This window comes from Vicugna pacos, chromosome 8 (assembly GCF_048564905.1).
Source record: "Vicugna pacos chromosome 8, VicPac4, whole genome shotgun sequence".
NCBI lineage: Eukaryota > Metazoa > Chordata > Mammalia > Artiodactyla > Camelidae > Vicugna > Vicugna pacos.
The window spans coordinates 54,931,276-54,952,817 of record NC_132994.1 but is presented as its reverse complement, the minus strand read 5'-3'; the positions used below and the strand labels follow the sequence as shown (position 1 = coordinate 54,952,817).

Here is a 21,542-nt window from a genome sequence, read left to right as displayed (position 1 = left end):
TCTGGGATGCTGGGAGTGTTCTATACTTAACCTAAATGGTGGTTACACAGGTATGGTGTCACTTCTTGATAACTTATTGAGTTGTGCACTTAAAATAAGTGCATTTTGCAGTATAGGTGTTACACTTCACATAAAAATTCCTAAAGAAAGGACTGAAAGGAAATATATTAATATAGTATAACAGAGATTCCTTCTAGAATGGCAAGACTATGGGTAATATTCTTTCTTTTAAATACAATTTCCCAATTTCATCATGGGAAAAAATGATACATTTATTAAACATACAGAGTGGTATCTTGGAATGAACTAATAATGTCTACTTTAAAAGAGATTTAAAAAAGAAATAACTATCTTCTAAAAGAAACGTGTAATGATATATAAACCTGCACCCGGCTTATATAATACTAAACTAAGTATCAATGAGCATTTAAAAAGAACAGAGTCGATACTGCAGAGTACAAAGTCAGGGATTCTAAAAATACATTAATACAGAAAAATCCCAGTTATACAAATGGGTATATTACAGATCTAGAATCAGAAGCCTAAAAGCAGAAGAAAAAAAAAAAGGTTTCCAATTTAGAAATAACAAGGATAAGAGAGAAAAGTGAAAATGCCAGGACCATACAAGCCATGATCAGATGAAAAAAATTCAAAGCAAAATTTTCTGAAGTGAAAGATGACTTCAGCCTGGTTAACAAGAGAGGGCATAGAGCATTTCTCAGCAATTATCCTTAAAGAATGACCTCAGACACTTATTTGTCAAGTTTTAAACCTTTAAAGACAAGATCTTACATTTTGTCAAGAAGAAAGGAGGTTATAATATAAGAATGTCTTTGGATCTCATTTTTCAGATCTCTAAGAAGGGAGAAGCTAAAAAGAAAATTATAAATACAAGAAAAATCTCTTTTAAGACAGAGAATATATTAAGACACAGAAGCCCAAAGGTAATATCAACAAAGCCCACAGCTGTTAAGATCATCACAAGAGATGATAAGTTTTTGAAAGCAGATGGAAAGGCACTTTCTAAGAGGTGAGAGAAAGATATTTCCTAAGAAAACAAACTGAACAAAGAGTAAAATTAAATCAGCATGCAGTTAGTAAACTTGATTACATATTTGTGAGAATGAAGGATAAATATGTCAAAAATAAACTACCAACTATACCAACAAAACATTAATGTGGTAGATTTTAAATGGCTACAAATTCTTTGCAGCTACATCCGTCAAGACACGGAATCTCTCGTTCACACTTTGAATCTGAGCTGACCTTGTGACTTGCTTTGCCACAGAAGGAATGCTGTGTGACTTCGTAGTCCAGTCCCGAAGATACCTTACAGATTTTGCTCTTGTCTTCCTGGAAATGTACAACTGCTAAGTGAAGAAGCCTGGACTCATCTGGAGACACGTGGCTCAGAAGACAACCAGTGCTACACCCTACACATGCGCGTGAGGCCACCTAGCACTGGTTAAGCCAGATGACTGGAGCCACATGAGTGACCCCAGGTGAGACCAACAGAAGAACTGGCCTCAGTTCTTCAGAGCTCAGCCCAAATTGCTGACTCACAGAATTGTGAGCAAGAAAACTGGTGTTTAATCCACTAAGTTGTGGGGAAGTTTGGTATATAGCAATAGATAACTGAGACAAAATAAGTGAGAAAAACAAGACTAAGAACTCGATTCTTATTTCCCCTAGAAAGAAGTTTAATGTTACTTGGTAAAACCATACATTAATAATGTAAATAATCCAATATATGACAATGGCACTCTCCAAGACCTGGGTGAGGGACTGCCACGTGTCGGGGAGGCACATGTGCTGCCTTGGGCCACAGTCTGGGGATCAGAGAGATGGGTTAACAGAAATAAAAGGGTCTATCTAGGATTCTTTCTTCAGCACTGCCACGTTTCAGTAGGTACATTACAACTCTTTGTTTGCAATTAGAATAGCAAACAGGTATTATTTTTTTTAATTATTTTTTATTTTATTTGGGGGGGAGGTAATTAGGTTTATTTATTTATTTATTTTTAATGGAGGTACCGGGAATTGAACCCAGGACCTTGTGCATGCTAAGCAGGCATTCTACCACTGAGCTGTACCCTCCTCCTGATTATTTTATTTAAAAAATCATCTATAACAAATGTTTTTCTCAGAAAAGGAGCTAGTTCATTTAAAGCACACTGTATTAACATGAAAGATAATGCCATCTCATCCATTGCAATTTCAGTTTTCTTCTTAGAAGCTATTAAGTCATTTTCAAACAACTATTCTGTTAATGAGAATATTCTAATGTCTGAGAGTATTTTAAACTCAGAATTATGTCTTAAATTCTTAAAATAAAAAGAAACCTGTGTATTCATTTAAATTTAAGAGCACAGTAATGAAATGGAATTTGCTTTTTGTCTAACTTCTAAAATGTATCATAAATGCATAACTTCTTAGTCATACTGTAGAATTTCCACATTATTCTGTTTCATTCATGTTAGTGTCTTCACATAGTCTGTATTGCAAAGTGTCTAAGCACTCAACAGTCTAGTGTTTCTGAGCTGAGTTTACAATTTCCAAAACTAAAATCACTTTTTTAAAAAATCTGAAGAATATTTAAAATCCAAAATATTGACTCTGAAGTCCTCAAGAGAATAAAAGGGGTAAAATAGGAAGTTTTTAAATTAAAGCAGGAGCCACTCTCCTCTGCTTTGTTCCCCATGTGAAGCCTCTCTTGCAACACAGGGTAACTGTCCTGAGGGGAAAATGACCTGCAGTCACCCCAACTGCTTAGTGGGGCAGCTGAAACCAGGACCACACATTCTTGACTCCCATCAACCACTGGGAGTGGTTGGGGACAATCCTCCCCTATTCCATTCTTCTCCTGTTACCCTTTCCATTGGCTGGGGGACAATCCTCCCCTATTCCATTCTTCTCCTGTTACCCTTTCCATTGGCAGAGATCTACATGTTAGGCACAATACTTTGGGGGAAGTTTCCTTTTCCTCTCAGAAAAGCCAGTCTCTCAAGAGGAGAGAGGAACGTCAAATTTCTGGTTATCTCTTCTTCCCTAGTATTTCAAATGCTCAAGGTTATTAAGTAAATGTACTCTGCCCTGCCCTAAAGGTAACAATTTTGTTCATAAAAGCAACACATGCCACACGTAGAGCTATTTTGTAAACTGTATGGGTAGAAAAAAACATGAGGTGATTGACCCATTACCTGAGTAGGACTCTGAAGACTTAAATCTAAACCACAAGTAAATTCTGTATGATGTTCCACTGTTTCAAGAAGAGGGTCAGGCTTTGAAAAGTTCCAGAATCTGTGAATACAAAGAAAAAGAAATAATTTAAATGCTAAAGCTACCAAAATTTTTATCTAAGAAAAAAGAAATATTTAACACAGCAAGGATTCTATCAAAGCAGGTTCAATTCATAAATGCAGAGCCCCACTACTAATCTACATTAAAAATTTAATAAAGAAAAAATATGCTCTATTCTATTGTGCACAAAAAAACAAAAACAAAATGGAAATATTAAACAGTCTGCCCTTATAGAAGTTTATCAAATTCCCATTAGTATACTTTGTAGGATGGAAGCATAACAAATTATAGTTAATTGTTGCTTTTTTAAAATATTGTACAAGGACATTTGAGATGAGAGACGCTAGGCTTCTGTAGTAATTTCTAAAAGCATTCATGGCTGTAAAATAAGGATACTGGATTACATGAACTCTAACACTTCGTGTTTTAAAACACTACTTCATTTCTCAACAACTGACATGAAAAGATCGTAGGTTTAATTTTCATTTCAACAGCAATTCTAAGTCTTTAAAAAGAATCCATTCTCTTATGAAAACCTCTAATTCTGAAACTACCTTTTTTTTTTTGAGGCACAGCCTTTCTTACAGATTCCACATCAATGTAATTTCTAGAGTCAAATAAAACTGAAATATGTTTTCCTGAGCCAGTATTAAGTATTCTATTTATCCTCGATAGACTGGGAGTGGTAATATTTACCATGATATACCTCTGATTTCTACTGTACAGAGAAGAATTTGGCTCTATTTTCAAAGCACAAAATAGTACTTTATTTTTAAAGCTTTATTTGCTGATCATCTTTATTACTTGACTCTAAACACATTACAAAAATAGCACATTCAGAATCATAGAGTCATACCCAATTCAGTCTCCCTAATGATCCACAACATGGAACACACCAAAGGTTTAGCAGATCTCTTTGAAAGAGTAAATACACAGAACCAACAGTCAGTTTGTTTAACCTGGTGCTATCATTTCCCTAATAAATACAGAGTTGGTCTTATTGAGTTTAAAAAGGACTGTTGCTATGGATAAACCACTGTGTGGGTACCAGAGAGGCAATGAATAAATAGCGCATTTATCAGATTACTGAAATCTACACAATGTTTAAGGAGAATGATTTTACTTTTGAAAATTTGTTTGTCCAAACAAATGAGGGAACAAGCTGCAGTCTTTCTCAGAAATTATACTAGTGGTCTCCGCTGTCTTTGCATTTGTTCCTCTGGGTCTAGAGACAGAAATTGTACTGAAATCTAATTCTCCAGATGCTGATAATGTTTATATAAGCAAAAGCAAATATGTAATTGTGTAATTTCATTTCTGAAACATAGCTATTCACTGATTTGCATTATTTGAAACAATAATCAAATGATTTTGTATATACTTGGCTATGTTCGAAAAAATATTCAAAATAGTTTTTAAAATGTGCATTTTATAGGGTAAAAAAATAAGTTAAAGGGAAAGTAAGGGTAGGAAAATAAATTCAAACCTGCAATGAGATTGGTAAACAAAAATACATTCATGAAATTATATACACTTGACAAGCTGGAATTTGAGATGCTAAGCTTTCCAGCAGCCAAAGGAGAAAGGGAGAAATAATCAGGCCCTGAATTCATAGTGTCTACAACCAAACTGCTCTTGGAAATCTCAGAAGGAAATTCACCCTTGGGAGTTGACAGAGGAGAAACCCTATGCTTAGGTAGTAAAGAGCACCCTCAACATCTCTTTTTAAGGAAACCCAGAAATGGTGTTTCCTGGGCTGCTGCTCATGGCAATCACCCCAAAGGGCAGTTTAGTAGAATCATTCCACGGGAAGGTCAATTAAACCCAGGTATCAGCTCTCTGACTTCATTTGGGATTTAGATTTTATTTCAGTTGAATGGATTTAAAAACTCTTTAGACAAACCATAAAAATTGATTTCTTTCAGTAGAACTTTTTTTGTATCCCAATTTTTAAAAATTTTTTAAGTTTTTTGGTTTTGGGAGGGAGTGATAAGGTTTATTTATTTTTAGAGGAGGCACTGGGGATTGAACCCAGGACCTCACGCATGTTAAACATGTGTGCTACCACTTGAGCTATACCCTCCTCCTAGTAGAACTTTTTAAAGATAATAAAAAGCAACAAGGATTCATTTATAACCTCCTGACAAGTTCCTCGGAAGCAGTTTTTATTGTTATTTTGTTGTTTTAAGCTGGTCAAAGGATAAGGCTACACTGAAGACAAGATATGCGGCAGGGCTTATGAAAATTAGGATACCCATTAAGGACACGGGTGTGAAACCATCCAACTTTAGCTTGAACAAGTGTGATAAGTCACACATGCAGGAGAGCTGAAATTCTCCCAAAAAGGTCAATTTGAATTTGTTTTAATACATAGCTTTATGGGCAATCAAGGCCCCATCCAGGTCCACACCACAGATTCACACACATCCTCATTTTAACCTACGAAAAACTATCACATATTCATCTGCATTTTGCAAAAAACTCACCAAACAAAATGCATGCTAAAACTCTCAGGTTAATGTTTGGTGATGGGAGGGCTGATCTATTGAATGACATAAAAGTGCCATTGGCTGTTACACCATTTCACAGCTCTGACAGAAATTACATAATACACAAACCATGTATTACTGCAAAAATGATGAGGTTCGTTCCCAACAGAATGGCTAACTAGGTGCCTAGACCAACACTTACTGAAAAAAACCCAAATCCTACATAATAAAGAAAAATAAATAAACACTACAAAAACTTCATAGAAGTGTCAGTAAGGAACACATAAGTAAAAACTGCGCGAACATAGAGATTCAGAGCAGGACACAGAACAACGAAGCCAGCTTTTGCTTGAGAGGATCTGCTAAATAGGGAGAATCTGAGCTTCCATTTTCTTAACCTCTAAGAGCTCAGGGGCCAGGAAAATCAGAAAAATTAATATTAATAACTTAAATATAATTTTCAGTAAATTAAAATGTCTTATCAAAAATAGCAAGTTGAATATAGTAAATTGCTAAGCTAAATAAGCTGAGAAAACCAAATCTGAGCAAGTGACTACACACAGTAATTTGTTTTTTAATCGCTAATGGCTTTTTTTAATAACAAAAGAAAAGTATCTATTTCTTTCCTCCCTCCCACCATTGTTAACAGTCCGATGTGTACACGGCCAGAATTTTTCTGTCCATCTCCATTCAAGTTCCAACAGGAAGGGGTGAACTGTAAGGAGGAGGAGAACTTTTCTCCAGGTTTCTCATGACTGTGATCAAGGGAGTGGGCAAGGTCTCTCCTTGCCATCTCTCTCGGGACTCCAAGGTCCCGTTAAGCCTGTATTTCTGAGAGCCTTCAAGTGCCTATTGTGCAAGCAAAATGGGCTCTTTTTAACTGAGAGAAGTCAGGCTACATATATCATTCAGTGGTCAAACAAGGCATATTATCTTTAAGTGGAATGTTTGTTCTGGTCCAGCACATATACTACTTGGTGCCTTTTTGTCTCTTTGCTGATGAAATCACTGACTAAGCTCTCATGGCAAGTAAATATACTGGACAGGCCTCCAGTGATTAAAAACATTACAGAACTACAGGAACATTTTTCATTTAAATTGGAGATGGAAAGAGAGAAAAATTAATCACAGTACAATGTTTGGGTTGAGTTCCTTTTGGCCTTTTGACTCCACAATTCTTGAACACAACAAGTATGCAGCACTGTGTCAAAAAAAAAATCAAAACTATTTCAAAAATTAAGCTGAAATTACTTTTTACTTTATTAAAATGTAATTTGAAATCTCTAGATTAATGCTTTTGAAATTTAGCCAACAGATGAATTCAGCAGAAGGTTTAAAGTATTTTTCAAGATTCTTCCTTTTCCTTTCCTGTTCCCGAGATAGTTATTAATTCTTTGAGTTTTTTCTAACTACAAGAAAAAGATGGGGAGATGTTTTGACAACTTTTCAATGCCTTACATTAACTTTAATTAGTTATTAACTAGTAATTAAGTAGTTGTGAGGTTTTTGTTTTTACCTTGCCCATAATTTAATTTTTTTTAGGGGTCAGAAGGCATTTTAGGTCCTTTATAAGTGACTTGTGGTCATCTTGTGTTTTTAAAATTTTAAGCAAACTGCACCATTATAATTCCCTCTGTTTGCACTGTTTGGGTCTAGCAGTCTCTAGAGCAATAAGCAAAAATGTCACCACAGATTTTTTTCTCACTATTTAATTATTCATTCAATTTATAAGTCCTAGGAGGTACAAGCACCAGAAGCAAGAGAGACCTGGCCTCAGCCCTCCTGCAGCTCACAGTCCAGTGAGATAGACTGACATCAAAAAAAAAAAAAAAATCACAAAAACACAAATGTAACTGCAATTGACAAGTCCCCAAAAGACAATGCAGAATGATGTAAGAAGTCCCGAGGAAGTGACACTGAGCTAAAATCTGAAGGTGGAGGAGTTAGCCCCCTTGTCAGCAAGGAGCCTGATGGTGTGTGACAGAGAGGGCCCGAGAGGCTGGGGCAGGGAGAGGCCAAGAGCGCTACACAAGGCAAGGAGGGCTGGGTCACATGCAAAGGCCACTTGTAGGCCATGCAAAGAATTTGGGGTTTACTCTTACATGTTAAAAACAACATCAACGACAAAAACAAAAAGGCACTAAAGGATTTTAAGGGAAAATTTACATACCCAGCTTTGTTGTCTTAAAAACAATTTTTTTAAGTAAACTTTAAAATTTTTAGAATAGTTTAAAATTTACAGAAAAATTGTGAAGACAGTGTAGAGAGTTCCCATATAGTATGATCTCATGCAATACAGTCAACTTTGCCTCTTAAAGGTGTCTCTGGCCACTGTGAGAAGAAGCATAAATTTGAGGGCTCAGGAATGAGTGTGAGGAGATCAAGGGTCCAAAGAGAGAAGAAAGCAGCTTGGATTTAAGGTTTAGTAACAGTGATGAGGGAGAAAGGTTGATGGACTAGAGATACATATATTGAGGCAGAAGAATTAATAGGACAGACAAAATCAAGAATGATTCTCATGATTCTGGCTTCTATCACAGTACTTACAATACCCCCATGCATTTATTTATTTACAGATCTATTTTCCTATAATAGGCCCCAAGCTCCTTGAATTCAGGGACAGGATCCAATTCTTTGTACCACTTGCATGTATAAAAGTGTCTGACTCATGGACACCCAAAGAATGTTTCATGAATGAGTTAATTTAAAAACTAAGTGAGGATATTAACTGCAAAGTAAATAAATAACAAAGGCGAACCTCACAAATAAGGTAACTTTTAAATCACCTATAGGCATGGTTCCCAAATGATGGACCAAAGACTCATTATATCAGACATTCAGAAAATACACCTTTCGCAGCTCTGTTGAGGAATTTCTTCTGGAAAATTCCAATTGAGTAGATCTGAAAGAAATCCAGAAATTTCTCCCCAGGAAATGTTGATGCTCAACTAGCCAGGTTTGGGAGTCAACATCTAAAACAGTACCTCTCAAACTTCTCTCAACACATACAGATTTGGTAAATTCCCATCAGGAACAACAGACTTCAGGCAGAGGTGGGGTAAGGGGAAAAGCCAACAGCATTCTCAGCCTTCACTAGATTGGAATCAACTGCGAAACTTTTTTAAAAACACTGATGTGTGGACACTATTTCTAGAAATCCTGATTCAGTTGGCCTGGGGTATGCCACGGGTATTGAATGGTGCAAACATTCATTCTCCGGATGACTGTAATGTGCAACCAAGGTTGAGAACCTTGGACCTGGGTGGGGAGCGTTACTCAATAATTGAGAATCACTGGTCTAGACCAGTGGCTCTCAAACTTAAGTTTGCATTAGAATCACCTTTTGGGCTTGTTAAAAACCCAGATTCAGAAGGTCTGGAGTGTGGCTTGAGAATCTGCTTTAGAAACAAGTTCCCAGGTGAAGCTGGTCCACATGTTGAGAATCACTGGTGGGGATAAACGACCGGCAAGAAGTTAGTAACACACTGTTCGTGTATTGATAGTTATTAGTTCCAGCTTCCCAATAAAAAAGAAATAAGATGATCCAAAAGTGAGTTCTCACTTGACCCAAACCATCCTTGGCAAGAAAGACTGACACAGTCTGCACAGTGCTTTCCCATTATCTGATACTGCTTTTGATCAGCACAAGCACTTTTCAAGGTAGACATAAAGGGTATAGTTATTCTCATTTCAGAGTTGAGAAGAATACGGTTAAAGAAATGAAGCAATTCATGGTGATGCAGCTAATTTATGGCAGCCCCAAAGCACAAACTTTACTGGCATCATGTCCAGTACCTTCTACTGAAAGATGCTACCATTCCCTTTAACTCTAGGCCTGGGACATGAATCTGGAATATAGCTGGGAAGAATCTTGAATTCTTCGAGTAGTTTTGATTAACACCCTGAAAATTCAAATGAACCTGGACCAAGTCAGGCATTCCCCCCAAATTTCTCAAACTACATAGAAAATTTCATAAGCCAAAGCCCATGCCAAAACTCCATTAGTCTGTCAAGTTACATTCAAAACCAATACCCTTAGGAAATCATGAATTAGAATAAATCTGCACTCCCATGGCAAGGAGTTTAGGAATTTTCCTTCCTCTCTTCTTATGTTTTTATGTACCTACTTACTGCATCCTCTCATCTACTGTGCTGTCTCTTCCTAACTTAGGTACCACTCAGCTGATCAGCTCTTTTTGTAACCTCAGAGATTCCCATCCTTTTGAAGTGAATACCCTCTGAGTAGAACACATTAACCCATGGGCTTATTATTTTATCATCTGTATCACTCTGGAGGATTAAAAATAGATATTGTAGACTATAAAACAATTCTGTAAATAGCTACAGCTTCATTCATTAATTCAAAAATATTTATTGAATGCTAATGCTCATTTCATTTGCATGAGTAGGTTGAAGAGTTTGGGTTTTTTGGTTTTTGGAACTGGTAATAACAAAAAGTTTAAAACAGAAAAACACTAATTGCCTGCTAAATGAAGAATATATGATTAATTTTGAAGAATTACTTAACAATTTTCAAAGATGACTTTTAGAACAGTCAATCACAGGTATCCAGAAACCATACCATATTTATAAACTTTTGGGGTTAAAATGATAAAATTCTAGAGTTAAGCTTCTTTCTCAAAATGAATTAATAATATTTCAATTAAAACTTTAATTAGATCAGTATTTTAGAGGGACTGACTCCACTTCATCACAATAAACATTAAGCCCAGGAACCACATACCACAAAGCCCAGAGTACTTTGACAAATTACAGAAAACCATTAGCTGATAGAAGGCTTGATCTGGGAGCATTTATGGCTGTGATCCACAGGGATCGAGGGTGACTTTCTGAAGAATGCCACCCCTCAACAAGAGGAAATAAAGGAAAAAAGAAAAACTCTCACTGGGTTTGTTTACTGCTTACTGGTACAAATTAAAGAACCATGAAATAATTTTGCAATAAGGTTTCAAACAAACTTCTGACTGAAAAATAAACAAAATGGTTAAGAACTCTATCTACTCATGAAACAGTATCAGTATCTCAGGGATAAGAATAGTCCATGTGCATCTGAACTGTAACTGGTACCAACATGGAGCTCCCTAGAATAAGTGTTCCACGAGTGCAGACATTCAGAAGAGGCTGCCGCAGAAAACTCCACACCTTAGTGCCGAAGAACGTTAAACTTATAGCAGCTGCCTGCCTGCGCGCTGGTCATTTATTAGCTATATCACCATGAAATACTTAATGTTCTCATCTCCGCAGCTAAGCATTTGTGGATAAACCCACTCAAGTTGTCAGGTGGTAGAATGTCTGCACAGATTACAAGGATCCCCTTTGTTGAACAACTCTCCTCAGTGTGCAATGGATACAGTGATGGGGGGTGAGGGGGAGAGGAAGACAGACACCAATAAAGGTGGGAGAGAGAAAAACAGACAAAGCAGACCAAATAATTCTGTTTCTTTTCTAGTGAGAGGGCATGAAAGCTTAAGGGAAAAACAAAAAAAAAATCAGTCTGCAGAAAGAGGAGGAACGAGAAATCAGGCACTCGGAGTAAAGCAGTTTTGGTACTTCCCTACAGTCCTGCTGCACTCCTGCCCTTGGGCTCTGAGGGATCGCATATTCTCAGAAATATCCCCCTTTTCTATTGAAGCTAGCTCAAGATGGTTTCTGTTGTACATACAAGTGCACGTGCACGCGCGCGCGCACACACACACACACACACACACACCCCTACCCCAACTGTGGCGAAGGAAAAGGAACACTGCTGAATTTCATTTAAGATGAAAATAGAGGAATAATTACTAGCCTTTATTCTCAGTATAATTCATTCTATTAGGGCAAACCTCTAAGAATTCAATTTTAGAATCTTCAGTGTTGCCACATTCTAGACTGGGTTTCAGGACAGACTTCCAGGGTGAATTATTTATACCTGAGTTCTCAGGGGACAGAGTAAACTACTAACAGCTGGCAGCTGGTACCCAGTTGTTCTAAATAAAGAGACTTACTATGTGTGCAAATCACTAAGAGAGGAAAACGCTGAAGTTTGCTCTCTGACCTTTTTCTTAAAAATCATAATTGCACAGACTCGAGTCCCTTACTTCCTAAAGATTTATGCCAATGAACAGCTGCGTCCTGCCGCACCTCCTCAACCCTTCACCTCAGAGGCAATCATTTTAAATTCTTTCAGCTGTTTCTTCTGATATTTCACTCTATTCCTAAATAATACACTCAGATAATGCATTAATTATTTTCACTTTCAGATTTTATCTTTTGACTTCCTACTATGGAAGATGGGGCAAAGCAACACGTACATTAGAAAATATAAATGCATACAACAAAATCCGCTCAGCTGCCTTACTGACACTGCACAACAGAATTTTTAAATTATAATGCAAATTAACTGACAAAATCCTTAAATTTTCTGTTGGAACTAATCAGCACAATTCAAAGTTCAAAGCAGTGACTTCTACATTAAAGCGAAGGCTTAACATTCCTCACTCCTTTTAGATCTATTTCTTCATGTGTCTGCATTAGGTTATGAATTAGACACGGATATGGTGTGATTCTTAAAGAAAAATGTTAGTACTAAATGATTCTGAAAATGTTCTGCAGTTATAAATCAAGGTATTTAAAATCAAGTCTTACAAATTTCTTTCTAATTAATGTATGTTGTTCCATTTTATAGGAAATTATTTTCATTTGTCACCTGGTATTTAACTTGAAAATTATGCTTCACTTCATCAAAAGATCTTTCCAGCATGACCATAATTACCTTAAGAATTTTCTAATTTAAACAAGGCAAATGGAAAAATTCTTTGGGGACACACAGAAAAACCAATATATCAACAAACTTGGGAGTTATTTGTTCATACATACAAATATCTTAACCATTAAGTATAGAAAGCTTAACGAGATTTATCAATAGAGTACATATTACAATTGATTGTAGAAAAAAATAAAAATATGTATCTGTAACTTTAGTTAACCATCAGGATACCAATAAAATGATTCCAAATTTGTAAAATTATAAAATTTTGCAATCTAGTCAATACTGACTTAAACACAAAAGAAAAGCAAGTTTTCTCCTCGAAAAATATCATTTTCTTATCTCAACAGGACTTCCCACTTTAAATTCAGTTTTATTAATTACTACTTCAGACATAAAGTGAAAACCTTATTTCAATACAATTGTTTGCAGGCTTTTAAGGTCAGTGTGACTAAAGGATATCATAAATTTTCATATAATTTACATTCACTTATATTTACAAACATTCATTTAGTATATCCATGCCCTGGAAACCAGGGACAAAGCAATGAAACAGACAAGTCCTACCCTGTAATCAGGCAACATACTTTATTAACACAAAATGTATTCAGTGCTACAATATCCTTGCAAGAATTAAACAAATGTGCGAATGAAAATATTCTCATTATTAAAAAAGAAACCAAAGATGACTACATTAAGATGCTTTCTTAATATGAGTGATGAAGTTTGGTGAACGTTTTCCACAAAGCAAAAAATGTGACAGAGTTACAAAGACATTTATATCTAGGATTCCTGAAAGGCACAGAACATTAAACAACTCTTTGATCATTTGAAGAATTTAATTGTCATTCCTACAGATGTTAACAATTAGCATCATATCATTAGCCACACAATATCTTGTGGTTTGAGGAACAAGTAGAGGAATTAAAAGCACCTATCTCAAAAGATGAAGTAAAATGATCACTTGAAGCTGCATAGGAGCTCACATTCAGCCACGTTTCTTGCCTATTTACTTTGACTGACCTTTTTTTTGTGAGTAAGGGGGACTAGGTAAAGTTGAAATGAAAGGTTTGTGAGACAGAGTACATATTCAGCTATACTATCTGTTTACTTTGGCTGACCTTTTTTTTATGGGGAAGGGGAAGAAAAAGAAGTATCTGCTTGTAGAAATCTCTGTGCTAATAAACATAAGGATCAAAAAAAGCCCATCAACCACACCAAAGTTAAGACACTTACTGTATAAAGGCAAATCCCACAAGAGTAAATGTGACAACGATAAAAGGTATTTCTGTATCTGCTGCTTTGTTAAAGGCTTTGAAATTTACTACAATCCAACTAGAGGCCATTTTCACACTTCTGCAACAAAGTAAAGCTATTTATCTTATTTTACAATTAAGCATTATAATTAACTATCACATTTATTAGAAGGTAGTAATAGTAAGAAACATTTTCAGCACATTACTTTACACGAGCAAATGCAGCTTACTTTTCTCTCAAATGTTATTTTGAAAATTACCAACCCTCAGAAAAATTCAAAGAATAATATATTGAACATCCATATACCCTTCATCTAGATTCACCAATTGTTAAAATTTTGCCACATTTGCTTTATCTTTCTCTAAACATACACATATAAACTATCTCTGCTGAACCATCTAAAAATAAACTGCAGACATCATGACTTGAGTGGCTTTTTGTGATTCTGCTTGTTTTTAGCAATTTTGATTAGAAATATGAGAGTATATATCTATAGTGATATGGCACTGAGTACAAAGTTTGAAGAACATATTTGTGAATGAAAAAGAGAAGGAAACAAAAACTGACACAGGCCCAGCACTATGTGAACTGCCTTGTATATACTGATACTTAAATCTCATAACAATGTATTTTATGAGAGAGGAATCAACAGCTCAGAAATTATTCAGGCTTAATAAGAGACTATATATAACAATAGATAATAATGGCAAATCCAGATTTTAAGCTGTATCTCTTTTTCTGTTACAGCCTGCAGCCTCTCTAAGAAACAATTTTTATAAATATATAGATAATATATAATAATTTACAGGAAAAGACAGGTTGCAATAGAGTACAAGTGGTCATGTGGTTATGGATTTGACTAAAAGGACCCACACACGGTCAGCTTTGCATAAGGTACCTACTGTCCTGGTTCACGCTGCACCATATTCACAAGGCACTCTTCCCCACCTCACCTTGACTGTGCCACTACAATTTCTACTCAAAAAGCAACATAACTATGTTATTCAAGTAACGCTAGGTAAGGTATGAAGGATGAATACTCTCCTTACAGTACCTGCATTTTAAAATAGGAATCTTATTGTTACTATTTATATTCTCACCTAAAATATCTGCTATTTCTTTGAGCACTTACTACGCGCCACGAGTGTTTATACTTTACTTTAGTCCTCTGAACATCTCCAAAAGGCAGTTATCATTTCCTATATTTCACAGGTAATAAATGGAGGAGCCAGTCTTTCACCTCAAGTCTAACTGACTCGAAGCCTCATACGCTCACCCCACCACACAGGGGGTTTCTAACCCACAGAACTTTCCTCTCTGTCTCCACAGAGCAGGGGAAGGGGAGGGACAGGACTGATTCTAAGTAAACTCACACCCCACCCTTTACTTTTCTCTTACCTCTTTATTAATTTGGACCTTTATTAAGTTATAATTTATGAGTAGAGATTTAGAAAAAGCGAACAATTCTATTGTATCTGGGACTTAAATATTCTTTCTGAATAAAACTGTTACAAAGTCTTAGTCTTACATTGTGCACTCTAATCCCTCCCAATGAACCCTTAGAATTATATAATTTTAAGTTGAACAATATTGGTTTTTTTTTTTCTGGGGTAAATCCCACATATATCTTCAAACTCAAGTATATTTTAATAACATGGTAATATAGTTCACTTAAAGACAGATCATCTAATTTGTATTTACTATAATAACACTGCACTTATTTAGGAATCTGACTTTTGGAAGGAACAATAAAACAGGAAACCAAAAAAATACAGAAAAGTGTGTATATGGGATAAATGGCTCTTTTTAAGTCTGTGAATTTTCTTAAGTGAGCAAATTAAAAACTGTACACACAAAAGCAGAATACTATGACAGCTGGAAGTGGAGAAACATGAGGATAACACATAGAAAGTGAAAGAAAAAAACTATAAAGAAAATTTTCTGGGGCTGTAGTTCCTCAGAACAGGTCTACATTAGGCAGAACAGATCAAAAACTGGTAACAGCTTCAGCCATGGTCAGAGGCAGTCAGAATTTTGCTAAGGTAGATTTAAGACTGTGATCCTAAGTTATACCTCAAACCTATGTTGTATATTAGATTTTTATTACTTATTTGGTGAAACAGAATGAGCTACAATACAGGTAAAGGAGTTAAAGCTTTTTCTTATTAAATATATCCATGTAAAAAAATAATATGGAACTTGCATTTTATAATACTACAATATCCATCATGTCAGTTTTGATAAAATGCCCACCGTAAAAACTATTTTAAAAGCTTATAGCAAACTATAAATTGGCAAATAAATGAAAACTTATATTTGAAGAGCTTATGGTACAGAAACTAGCCATACAGAATCCAAAGTGATAGCTGTATAATTATCAGTGCTAAAAACTAAACAGATTACTGCTGGTCCTATGTCTCAAAAAATTTTTTTTTGTTAAAATGTTTTTTCTGGCACTAAAAATATCATCAATCCAATGAGATTTAAAATTCTTCAGAGGATAAATTTAACTCATGTCACATGGCATAAAAATCTACCCAAAATGCACCTTTTCTGACCTTTCCAATGAGTGGTCACACACACAAATAATGAGACTAAATTCACACAAGGCATTGGTATAATTAAAGTCATATTCTCAACATGTGCTGAGAGTTACAAATATGCATACCTGTGATACATACATTCAAAAATGAAGGTTTTTTCAAATAATTTTGGTTTCGATTTCTATTCATTTTCTTTTGCATGAGAAATTCTTTGATAATCTTATATTGGAACACAATTAGTAGCCTCCAATTACATTTAGTATGAAGGTGGAACAGTAATTTAGTAGCTATAATGTATGTTAAGATTAAAATCCTATTTCTGGGAGAAAAAAGATGTTGCTTCTATACACTGCTAGTGAAGAAATTTGGTTTAAGTGTTTTTTTCTCCACTTCATATTGGGAAAATGTTTACCAATTTTGCAGGAAAAGAAGAATTTTTTAAGGCTTGCTTAGGGATAGTGTTCTCATTAACAGAGACAAATTATGTAGATAAATACGCAAGACTTGCAGAGGGAAGAAAGGGTAGAAATAAAGAGTTTAGCATGAGATGAGTGTTTGGACACTCAGGTACCTGCATCCAGCACAGAGCGGACCAGGCAGCTGGAAGCTCTCAAGAGAGGTCAGAGCTGGAAAAGGGGAGTTGGCATTGGCACTTAGAATGGATGTGTCATAAAGTACTAAGCCAAAGACTGCCAAGTTCAAGGGGGAGAGAAAGTGATTCCATTATGAAGCATAAGAAAGAAGGGTCAGGGGAGGATGAGAAAAACAAAAAAAGAACATGGAATCCCTGGGGTAGGGAGTTTCCAGAAGGAAGGTTTGATCCAGAACATGGAAGACAGCAGCACGGTCCAGTACGACAAGTGCTGGTAAGGGGACTGGACATGGTATTACTGAGGTCACCGACAGCTTTTGCCAGAGCAGTTTCAGTAAAGAAGTGGGGCAAAGGCCAGCTGTGGGTTTAGGAGTAAATGGACACAGAGCCATAAGTGTCCAAGACCATAAGCTTTCAAGGGTCTATGGAAGTGTCTAAGAGCTGAAAATTAAAATCAATTTTTAATTAAGTGTATCTAAATTAACATTATTAATTGGTAATTTTTGTATTAAACATTTTGTTCCATTTGAAAACAGTTTTTAGGTTAATTTTTTACTTCACAAAAATTTCTAAGTAAGCATAATAATTGCCTAGAAATCATAATTAATCATAAGTGAGCCAGTCACTGCCAAACAACTTCAAAAGCTAAAGTATAAAAATCTTTTCAAGAGAATGAGCCCTGTTTAATCCATGATGTGGATCCACTGCATAGATTCAAACAATACAGGGTAAGATCTCCTAAGGAGAGCACCGGAGAACTGCAAAGGCCTTAAAAGGCCCTGCTAAATGGAGCTTAAGAGGACACTAAAAGCTTGGCCAAGAAGGAAAGAGAAGTTAAAGGAAAATACAGGATAAAGGAAGAACTTACAGGCTCAGGGGAAAATCAAGACAGAGTGGTAGACTGATGATACTGCAGAGAGAAGAGGTGATTTCATGGAACAAAGTAATGAAGGACACAGCAGCGTAGGGCCCAAGAGCGCTCATGCCCAAGGATCCTGAACAGCAGAGGAGAAATGGATAGGTAGAGATTCAGAAACATTTACAGGCTTGCAGTGGTAATTGAGATAATTTGTGCTTGAGCCCTACAGTTATACGTTGCTTTAAAGAGAGAGATGAGGTCTTTTAGCTGAAAGTGCAGGGAACAGGGTTAAGGAGGTGGCTTAAAAGAAGCAAAGGTTGAGAATCATGATGAAGAATTAGCCCAGTATTTTCAAGTATGCCCTCTGACGTAATTCTTATAATCACCTTGTGAGCTGTGAGGACAGATACTACTAATTCTATTTTACATGTAAAGAAACCTGAACTCCTAGTTACATAGAAAAATTATCTATTCCAATGTCTTTTTCAACTATGTTAAAGATCTCATATTACTTAATTATAATCTCAATCTTTCCAAATGCTTACAGATACACCTATGATGGTTTTGATCTTGTAGTATGTCACAGAACTATGACCTAAGCCATTTCTCTCCCCAGAAGCATCAAACATCTATCCACAATCTCGTCTTGCTCAGGATTCAGGAAAGAAGCAAAGCCTCATTCTTGAGTGGAGAGAAATAATCTATAAAAATACTGATTCACCATGTTGTATACCTGAAATTAATATGGTATTATAAATCAACCATACTTCAATAAAAAAGTAGACAGACTATGAAGACTCTCTGTCACAAACTGTAATGATTTCTAAGCATAGTTAGGTACCAGCAAGATTTCAGAGTCCCAGAGTTCACATTCAAAAGCCCAGTCTTAACAAATACTCCTAAGACAAATCGACATCAACAAAGGTAAGGCATTTCCCAACTAGGTGCTTAGGGATACTTGAGTATGTAGATAAAACCGGGAGTTGTCAGTAGCATTAAGGTAATAATGACAATTTTGAAAAGAAAAAATAGGAGTCACTAGGTTTTCCCCTTTAATTAAAAACACAACAGCAGAATGGATTTAAGATGTTCAAAGATTAATGCCCCTACCTCAGCCGTCAAGCCCTTGGTAATCAGTTTCAAAAACCAGAAAAGTCTTGGAAATCCAACCCTTTTGAGCCCGAAAGTGATGCCACATAAGAGAGAAGATTCCAAGTTTGCCCCTTGTCCTGCTCAGCCCACCTGGGGGAGCTCACATTACTGGCTGTCCACATCTGGCTGACATCCTCTCCTGCGGTCTCTCTGACAAACTGCATGCTCTGGTTCTCCTCCTGTTTTGGGTGGGCTGTTCCCTTCTTCCTTCCAACATTAATTCCTTCCTAAAGAGGTTTTTTTTGCTCTTCTTTCTCTAAACTTATCTCCTTTTGATTTATTCATTCTTACAGACTAAACCATCAGCGAGCTAATGGCCTTTAAATCTGTATTTACAGCCCTAACCTCCAGCCAATGATATAGCTCCTCAGATGCAGTTTGGAAAAGTTAGGATGGGGGTGGGGTGGGCGGTGGTGGTGAAAAATTGGTAAGTTTTCTCTGCTTGTTGGCCATGTTGCCATTTTTTGGCTCCATGCTAAAAATTCTATAATCACTCCATACTGTTTCATACAGACTATTAAAAAAAACAAAACCTGGTTATGGAGTCCTTTTAACTGAGAGCTGGAAGCCTTAGTGTGATTATATTTCCCAGTCTGTCTGCCTGCTGCTTATATTGGATCAGTCAAAAAAAAAAAAAAAAACAAACAAGCTAGAGTATATAATTTCTCCCAAGGAATTATAATAATTTATTCTTAGAAGTACATTCCATACAAGCAGTTACATAGCTTCTACTATATCAAATATGACTCAGAAGTAAAGGAGAGAGGAAGTCTGGGTAGTTGAAGCAATGAGGCCATGTAAATCCAAAATTCTTAGTGTATCCTCACAAAACCCAATACAGAACAACAAAAAGAACAAATAAAACCACACAAAACTCAGGCCTTCAACACATCCAAATTTATGATTACATGTAAAAAGAAAAACAAAAACAGAATCCTAATGGACATTCTCCCATGGGCTAGATCTAAGCCTTACTGGACAGCAAGGGGAATTAAGGAAAAACTGAGCAGAACAGAGAAGAGCTAGGATCAGGTCTAAAACTGATTTAAAGCCACTACCAGGGAAAGAAAGCCCATCCCATGAGTGAAAATACTAAAAAAGCTTAACTCAGAATAGAGTACAGATTTTAAAGTGCATAGGACACAAAGAGGTATTTTAGAATGTTAATAGTATAAAAGGGAAAAGAGGATTAAAAGGAAGGAGAGGTACCAACCCTAAACCATCAGTCTTGTACACGGATATGCAGAAACACATAAAGTCTTTATCTATTAAAAAAAACATAAAAATAAAATGAGTATCATAAACTCAAAAAATTCACCTGACAAAAGATCACCTCAAAAAAAATAGCAAAGTCTAAGAAAATTGTGGTATAACATTCTAAACTGAATTAATATCTTCAAACAAGCATTTGGGGATGTGAAGGGAAAAAAAAAAAACTTGACCTAGATCAGTGTAGTATAACATGAAATGTATTTGCTCTTTGTCCCCAGTTCCTGGCATAGAGCCCCTAGAACCCCTGGGATTTCCAGAATGATAGGAGTGTCTTTTATTATTCACAAAGATCCCCTTTTGAGCACACCTGAGTTTATGTTAGTGAGGTGACTGAGGATGGAGTCCTTCCAACAGTCTCATATTGGGACTCCTCACCAGAAAGACCAAGTGACTAGAGGGTTGTAATTTTCAGCCCCACCTACTGAACACCCAGGGAAGAGGGAGGGCTGGAAATTAAGCTCTATTAGAACTCTTAGACAACCAGATTTGATGAGCTGTGAGGTTGGTGAACACATCCACGTACTGGGAGGGTGGTGCACCCCGGGTCCATGGAGACAGAAGCTTCTGCACTCATGACCCTTCCCGACCTCACCCTCTACCACTTCATCTGGCTGTTCATCTTTATCCTTCATAATATCTTTTATAATAAACTGGTAAATATAAGTAAATGTTTCCCTGAGCTTTATGAGACATTCCAGCAAATTAACAAACCTGAGGAATGGCTCATGGGAACCCCAATTTACAGCTAGTTAGTCACAAGTACAAGTGACAATCTAGGCTTCAATTGGCATCTGAAGTGGGGACAGTCTCATGGAACTGAGCTCTTAACCTGTGGGATATGATGTTATCTCCAGGTAGACAGTGTCAGAATTGAGTTAACTTTGTAGGACTCACAGTTGGTGTCTGCTGAGAACTGGAGAATTTTTTGGTGTGGGAAAACCCCACACACATCTGGTGTCAGAAGTAAAGTTTTCCCCTTACAATCAAGAATTCAAGAACAAAGAAGAGAAGTTGGAGGGGGAGGGTATAGCTCAAGTGGCAGAGCACATGCTTAGTATGCATGAGGTCCTGGGTTCAATCCCCAGGATCTCCTCTAAAAGTAAAATAAATAAATAAATAGACCTTCCCACATCCCCCAAATAAAATAAAATAAAATATATTCTTTTAAAAAAAAAGTGAGATGAGCTAATTGGACACACGAAAGAAATAGAAGAAAAACGGCAAAATGATATCAGAAATGAAGACAAAATTGCATGGTACCTAAAGAATAAATTTACACAAAAATATAAGGGCATTAAAGACAGAAGAA

General features: G+C 36.2%; 1 protein-coding gene across 1 annotated transcript in view; it reads right to left on the bottom strand.

The window, feature by feature from the left end:
- The window catches only part of PEX7 (peroxisomal biogenesis factor 7), a 73,052-nt gene that overhangs the window by 12,293 nt on the left and 39,217 nt on the right, over positions 1-21,542 (bottom strand). Inside the window, exon 9 of the mRNA XM_072965911.1 lies at positions 3,201-3,300. Coding sequence (XP_072822012.1) covers positions 3,201-3,300 — 100 coding nt within the window. The remainder of the gene's footprint in view (positions 1-3,200; positions 3,301-21,542) is intronic.